Raw genomic sequence first — 8,396 nt, 5'->3', positions numbered from 1 at the left:
TATATGCCTTATCATCTTAATAATGCCAACTAAGGTGCATTGACTCTCGCATTTTCAATCCATTAATAGGAGAAGATTTTCTAACTCCCAAATCAGCACATTAGATAGAAACAATAGTAAAAACATTTTAAAGACAGCAAGTTTGAGAGTACTCCAAAGCATCTTTAAATAGCCAATATTTTTTACTCTGAATGCAAACTCGAAAACCACGAGAATTATCTCTAATATTCTTTGGTTTCAGCCATGGCAAAGAAACCTAGCATGGGTCGTCAAAAGATCAAAATTGCAATCATCTCCAAGTTACCTTCTCAAAACGCCGTTCTGGTCTTTTCAAGAAAGCTAGTGAACTATGCATACTTTGTGGGGTTAAAATAGCTATCGTAGTTTTTTCACCTGCAAGAAAAGTTTTTTCTTTTGATCACCCTAATGTTGAGTCCATTATCGATGGGTTCCTCTCGAAAAATCATAATCCAATTTCTAATTCATCACTTCATCTTGTTGATGCACATCGAAATGCTAGTGTTCAAGAGCTCAATTTGCAACTAACTCAGATTCTTTCTGAGCTTGAAGTTGAAAAGAAAAGAGGAGAATCACTTGATCAAATGGGTGCATACAGATGGCGAACAAGGTGTCTAACTTCTGCTTCTTCTGCATTGCGGCTTGAGTTACCAAATGGAGAATGAAAAGAGTCATGCTCGAAAAGCTTTTCTCTTTAACGGTCCTTACGCGCGTGTATTGGGAAAAAACTGAATTTAAATATTAAAGATGACGTGTCATGAAACGTGGACCGGTCAAATAGTCAAAGCGCGGTAATCAGTTAGAAGGCACAAGCAACAACAGATGCGGAAGAGAAGATACTTAAAGGCACAAGCTATTATTCAAATGAAACGAGACTCGTACCTGTTCGAGTCATTTAAAGCTCGAAGATCAAAAGGAATTGAAGACATGAATCTGATAACGAAAAAGAGTCCTAATTCAGCATTAAATGCCAAATACGTTAGAGAATTTGTATTTAATATGAATGATTGAGTAACGTTTCTTTTAATGTCATTTATTTCTCGTAATTGCCTCATTAAGACAAAGGCATTACACTTTCTCTTAAAATTAACTATAAAAGAAGAAAGTCATAACATCTGTAGGGGACGAGAAAATATTACTGGAATAAACTTTGTTCTTTTTGCTTTCTGATTATATCATTCAAAATCTCTTTCTTATATACTTTTTCGATTATCAGTAACCCGAGTTCTTCTAAATTTAAGCTTTGACCTAAAATCTAATTTTTGGTTAAACAAATTGGTTCCGTTACCGGGAATCTGATAATCAAGCATATCTCAACCTAATTTTCTTGATTGCATCAATCATGTCGAACAACAATGACAACACTCAAGGAAATTCAGAAATTCAGATAATCCAACAACTTCAGGGTGATTCCCCACAAGGCTCTCCACAAGGTTCTCCACGAGGCTCCCCACGACGGTCTCGTGAAGGCACTCCTGATGGATCTCACACAGATGGACAAACTCAATTCGAAAATGTTGAAACCATGAATGAGGCTCTGCAAAAACTTATTGCCTCTCAAGTCAATAATGCTCTTCAAGCTTTTGTTAGCCAATTACCTGCTGTTCCACCCACATCTACTCCAAACAACAACACTTTGGAGAATCCTCGTTCAGGATTGGTTAATTCAGGCAGCGGTGGAACCCCTAGTGAAACACAAGAGAGAGACCCAGGTAATCCAGTTAACTCTGATTTACAAAATCTAGTACTAACCTTGCAGAAACAGCTTAAGGAGCAAAATGAACGCATAGAGCAAATACCTGGAGTACCGCCCGTGATCAAGGGAGTGGATATAGATAAATATTCCCAACAACCATGGAAGCCAAGCGCTGCTCCCCTCCCAATTCCAAAGAAGTTTAAGATGCCTGATATTCCAAAGTATGATGGTACATCAGATCCACGAGATCACGTTACTGCATTCACAACAGGTGTCAAGCGCAATGATTTGACTAAGCAAGAAATTGAGTCGGTCTTGGTCAAAAAATTCGGTGAAATACTCACTAAAGGAGCCTTAACATAGTATTCTCTTTTACCCGAAAATTCTATAATTTCGTTTGCTGAGCTTGCAGATTTATTTATCAAAGCACACTCGGGAGCTCAAAAAGTTGAAAAGCGAATGGAAGATATCTTCAAAATCAAGCAAGGAGACTCAGAGTTACTTGAGAGTTCGTAGATAGATTTTAACGGGAAAGAATGACGCTGCCACGAGTAGCTGACAATTGGGCAGCCATAGCCTGTGCTAGTAATTTAAATAAGAAGAGTTCAGAAGCCACGAGGCGACTCAAAGAACGCCTTCGAGAATTCCCAGCAACAACGTGGAATGATGTCTACAACAGATACAGTACAAAGATGAGGATTGAAGAAGACATTATTTTACGACATAAAACAGAAGAAAAGGTAAGCTCAAGGCGTGTGGAAAATGAAAAGAGATCCGGTAAAAACAGGTACGAACCATACATGGGACCTGCGGGAAAGGACTCACGATCAAGACAAGATAATCAAAGGTACGATCACAAACCTAGGAACAGGGAATCAGGCTCCTCATCAAGGTTCGGGAATGATCGAAACACACGCGGGTCACGAGACGATGATGGAAGTCTAAAGGCAAGGTTCGGTGGTTACAACTTCAACGTAAGCACCTCTGAACTCGTGGCTGTTTTAAGAAGCATGGGAGATAAGGTACGATGGCCAAAGGAAATGCGATCAAATCCGAACAGACGAAACCCTGATCATTGGTGCGAATTTCATAACGATCATGGGCATAAAACAGCAGATTGCAGGTTTCTACAAGGTGAAGTTGATCATTTGTTAAAACAAGGGTATCTTACTGAGTTGTTCAGTGAGAAAGGTAAACAAGCATACATGAAGAACAGACAGGAGCCTCCAAAACCACCTTCGCCCAAGAGAACTGTCAACGTTATAAGTGGAGGTGAAGAGATCAATGATGTATCATATAAAAAGGTTTCAAAAGTGACAATTACCCACGGGAAGCGGCCTCGACATGTACTGGAAGAGGAGAATGTTATATTCAACAACGCAGACGCCGAGGGACTCATAACTCCGCATAACGATGCACTGGTAATATCTTTACTTGTACATGATACTAACGTGAAACGAGTTTTGGTTGATCCAGGTAGTTCTGTAAACATTGTTTTAATACGGGTATTGCGCGAGATGCAAGCGGAGGATAAATTAATCCCAAAGGCGCATACTTTGTCGGGATTTGATAACTCTAGTGTTGTAACAAAAGGGGAGGCAATACTTACCACATTCGCAGAAGGCGTCGTTAAAGATACCAAATTTCAAGTGGTAGATATGGAAATGGCTTACAATATGATTCTTGGGAGGCCATGGATTCATGACATGGAAGCTGTTCCTTCAACTTTACATCAAGTTATTAAATTCCCATCTCCATGGGGAATATGCCAAATCAGAGGCGATCAACAAGCATCTAGAAGCATCAATTCCGTTGCAGATTCAACTGTTAAAGGTGAAGACAAATAGCAATTACAGAATTTAGGTGAGGGTAACACGGAAACAACCTCACCTGAGCAAAAGCAAACAGATCTGGATTCAAGGCCTGATACCATTCAAGAACCGGAGGAGAATGAGAACATCAAAACAACAATAGAAGAGCTAGAAGCCGTGGTGTTATTTATACATTGGCCCGAGAGAAAAGAGTACATAGGAGCTAATCTTAGCCCGAAGGTAAAACATAAATTGATTGAATTTTTAAAAGTTAATGCGGACTGTTTTGCTCGGTCCCATTGTGACATGACAGGGATACCACCGGAAGTCATGACTCATAAGTTGAATGAAGATCCATCATATCCTCCCGTCAAGCAAAAGAAAAGAAAGCAAGGAACTTTCAAAAATAAGGTGATTCAAGAGAAAGTTCAAAAGTTGCTAAAAATTGGTTCAATTCGTGAGGTAAAATATCCTAACTGGTTAGCTAATACTGTTGTGGTTCCTAAGAAGAACGGTAAGTGGCGAGTCTGTGTAGATTACACAGACCTTAATAAAGCATGTCCAAAAGATTCCTTTCCTTTACCGCACATAGACCAGTTAATTGATGCTACTGCAGGGCATGAGCTATCAAGTTTTTTAGATGCATATTCAGGCTATAATCAAATCAAGATGGATCCAGGTGATGAAGAAAAAACTTCTTTTATAACAGACAGGGGGACTTACTGTTACAAGGTAATGCCCTTCGGTCTTAAGAATGCAGGTGCAACGTATCAAAGGTTGTTCACCCAAATGTTTCAAGAACATTTAGGTAAAACCATGGAAGTATATATAGATGATATGCTAGTTAAAATTCAACATTCAGAAGATCATATATCGCACCTATCTGATACGTTTAAAATTATACGAAAATATAATATGAAGTTGAATCCAGAAAAATGTGCATTTGGTATGGCATCAGGAAAAATTTTAGGTTTTCTTGTTTCTAACCGTGGTATTGAAGTGAATCCTGCACAGATTAAGGCCATTGAAGAAATTCCAGATATACTTTCCAACAAGAAAGAGGTTCAAAGACTAACAGGAAGAATCGCAGCTTTGGGAAGGTTCATTTCTAAATCATCGGAAAAATGTTTTAAATTCTTTTCGGCTCTTAAGAAGCAGGATCATTTTGAATGGGATGAGGAGTGTCAACAAGCACTTAGATATTTGAAAACATACTTGTCAAATCCACCTTTGCTAGCAAAACCCAAGGCCGGGGAGAAACTTTTCATCTACCTTACTGTTTCAGAAGTTGCGGTAAGCGCGGTTTTGGTACGAAAAGAGCAGGGTAAACAATCTCCTATTTATTATGTTAGTAAATCTTTGTTAGATGCGGAAACACGGTATCCACAATTGGAAAAATTAGCACTTGCTCTAATCATGGCATCTAGGAAGTTAAGACCTTATTTTCAATGTCATCCCATTGTTGTAGTGACTGCATACCCCCTACGTAATATATTGCATAAACATGAATTGTCAGGGAGGTTAGCTAAATGGGCCATAGAGCTAAGTGAATATGAAATCACGTACTTACCTAGAACAGCAATAAAATCACAGATATTAGCTGATTTCGTCGCTGACTTTAGCCAAGGGATGCAATTAGAAGCATAAAAAGAAGTACAAGTACTTATTTAATGTAATCCAGGAACATGGACCTTATTTACTGATGGCTTATCTAATGTAAAAGGTGCAGGATTAGGAATTGTTTTAGTACCACCTACAGGTGAAACTATTAGGCAAGCCATTAAATGTCATTCCGTAACTAACAATGAAGCGGAGTATGAAGTTGTGATTGCAGGTTTAGAATTGGCACGAGAACTTGGTATAAATCAAGTAGTGATCAAAAGTGACTCGCAGCTCGTGGTTAATCAAATGCTGGGGACTTACACAGCTAGGGAAGCAAGGATGCAACAGTACTTGGAAAAGGTACGGGAACTGATAAAGCAATTCCAAACTTGGAAGGTCATACAGATATCGAGGGATGAAAATGTTGAAGCAGATGCCTTAGCTAATCTCGCATCCGCAGCTGATGTAGCAAAAGATGCAAATGCTGCAATTATACATTTATTACACTCAGTTCTCGATCCAGATAAGAATGAGGTAAATTTTAATAATTTAACTTGGGATTGGAGAAACGAAATTGTTACTTTTTTACAGTATGGTACTTTCCCTAATGACAAAAAGCAAGCGCATGCACTTCGCAAAAAGGCCGCTCGTTACTGTTTAAAACAAGGGAATCTTTATCGTAAAATGTTCGGTGGTCCATCAGCAAGATGCCTCGGACCTTCTCAAACGGAGTATGTAATGAGGGAAATACATGAGGGGCATTGCGGGAATCACGCAAGAGGAAGATCACTGGTTAGAACTTTGATTAGAGCAGGATATTACTGGCCTAAAATGGAGGAAGAAGCGGAAAATTTTGTAGCTAAATGTGATAAATGTCAAAGGTACGATAACAACATGCATAGACATGCGGAGTTGTTACATCCGGTCATATCACCATGGCCATTCATGAAGTGGGGAATGGATATCGTGGGTCCATTACCACAAGCAAAAGGACAGGTAAAATTTTTGCTCGTGCTTACTGATTACTTCACTAAATGGGTAGAGGCAGGAGCATTTAAACAAGTACGAGAAAAGGAGGTCAGAGACTTCATTTGGCGTAATATCATCTGCCGATTTGGTGTACCAAAGGAGATTGTATGTAACAATGGCCCTCAATTTATCGGAGCTCAAGTCACTGAGTTTATTTAGAGCTGGAAAATTAAAAGAATCACATCTACACCTTATCACCCAGTAGGTAATGGGCAAGCAGAATCAACGAACAAAGTCATAATCAACAATTTGAAGAAACGTTTAGAGGAATCAAAGGGTAATTGGCTTGAAGTGTTACCCGGAGTTTTATGGGCATATCGCACGACAACAAAGACGAGCACATGTGAAACTCCTTTCTCTTTAGTTTATGGAGCTGAAGCATTAATCCCAGTTGAAATAGGAGAACCGACTACAAGATTCTCACAAGCAACACAAAAGTCTAATGATGAAGAGATGCGGGTCAATTTGGATCTATTGGAAGGCAAGAGAGAAGCCGCATTAATAAGAATGGCAGCACAAAAACAAGTGATCGAACGATATTACAACAGGAAAGCACGACTGCGATACTTCAAAACTGGGGACTTCGTGCTTAAAAAGGTTTTTCAATCTACAAAGGCAGCCAACGCGGGTAAACTAAGTCCAACCTGGGAAGGACCCTACAGAGTCCGAGATATTGCAGGAAAAGGTGCATACGAGTTAGAAACAATGGACGGGAAGGTGCTTCCTTCACATTGGAATGCAGTTCATTTGAAGAGATACTACTTCTAAGGCAAAACCCACGGTCAGGCAAAACGCTAACCCGTACTAAATGATGAGTCACGACCTGTAAGGAAAAATGGAATAAACTAAAATTCCTAGCCCAGGGTTATAATTATTCTGATATAAGTATACACGGGTTAAGCAGTCTTCATCTATAATCACACACCCCCGAGTCCCGTATGTATTTCCTTTTCAGAAAAAGGACCAGGTGAAGGAGACTACCAAGTGCTAGAGGCTTCATACTTCAACACTCAAACACTTGGGGGACTACATAGTATATACAGTCACGTGTATCAAAAAGGCATAGAAGATTTAGAAAATCAAGCCTAGAAGAATCAAGTACGGAGTGAAAGTTACGAAGTCATGGCATTCATCATAGTATTCTTTCCCATAAGAACAATGGAGTCATCTCTCAAACTCTTCCTAATGTTCTGGAGCTAAAAGGACTATGTACTAAAACGGGTTATAAGGACAAACCCCGTAGCTATTGTTCTTCTTTTGTATAAATCTGTTACAAGGAAAACAGTTGCGAGAAAGTTATAGATATAATTCAAATACATGTAAAGTATTACCCAAAACTTTTCAAAGTTCAGAAATAAAGACTTGTCAAAGTTATTGCAAAAAACATGTGTGCTCCTATTTCTTTTATCGTATGATCACACCATTATGAAGTTGAGACGTCTTCTTCATTAAGTGTCAAAATATAAAAGGGCCCTCTTTTATAAAACTCATGTTATTTAGACATGGGATTAACAGAAGCATTTTTCAAAGAACAAAAATGCAGACTATTCTTTAAGTTCTTAAAGATAAAAAGCCAAGGATAGAACATACGAAAGTGAAATGATAAATAAGAACTTCCTAACATTTAAAACTAAAGACTAAGTATAAACTTAGTCATCAAATTGTTTATACTAAATGCCCCATAACAAGACTTGGGGACTTGTATTTCCAAAAATCAACCCTCAAATAGTAGCCAAGGGTTTGATTACAAAAACTCTCAAATGAACCCAAAAGCTTTAAATACTGTTTTCCAAATAGGTACCTGCAAAAAGGAATTCAAAAATAGATATAAATTTTTACTGAGAGGAAAGGATTGAAGGAGGATCATCAGCATGCTCAACTGGAATAGCATCACCAATGGAAGTGGGTTGATTTCCAACCATTGAAGTATCAATAGATGAAGTTTCAACTTGACTTGCAGTAAGGGGCACGATTGAGCTTGTAGAGGGTGCATCACCCGAGGCAATTCCAGCGGTCACGGGAACATCGACTCCGGTAGCTTCAGCTTCGGAAACTTCAATCGCGGGAGAAGGGAAGTCCAATGGTTGTTGAGCTTTTTCAATAGTTTCCATCACCTTAGCTAACTCTGACTCCAGATTAAAATTTTCTTGGATGGCTTCAGCTAAGGCATCACGCGGGGGTTCAGAAAGCCCAGCTTACATCAACCGCAGCTTTATCTTCAAGAGCTCATAATCTCTTTC

General features: G+C 39.0%; 1 protein-coding gene across 1 annotated transcript in view; it reads left to right on the top strand.

Moving 5' to 3' along the window:
* Positions 244-8,396, top strand: part of LOC109233610 — a 13,853-nt gene continuing 5,700 nt past the window's right edge. Inside the window, exons 1-2 of the mRNA XM_019399491.1 lie at positions 244-324; positions 552-628. Coding sequence (XP_019255036.1) covers positions 244-324; positions 552-628 — 158 coding nt within the window. The remainder of the gene's footprint in view (positions 325-551; positions 629-8,396) is intronic.

This window comes from Nicotiana attenuata, chromosome 10 (genome assembly GCF_001879085.1).
Source record: "Nicotiana attenuata strain UT chromosome 10, NIATTr2, whole genome shotgun sequence".
Taxonomy (NCBI): domain Eukaryota; kingdom Viridiplantae; phylum Streptophyta; class Magnoliopsida; order Solanales; family Solanaceae; genus Nicotiana; species Nicotiana attenuata.
The sequence above is the reverse complement of the archived record's forward strand: the minus strand, read 5'-3'. Positions and strand labels throughout refer to the sequence as shown.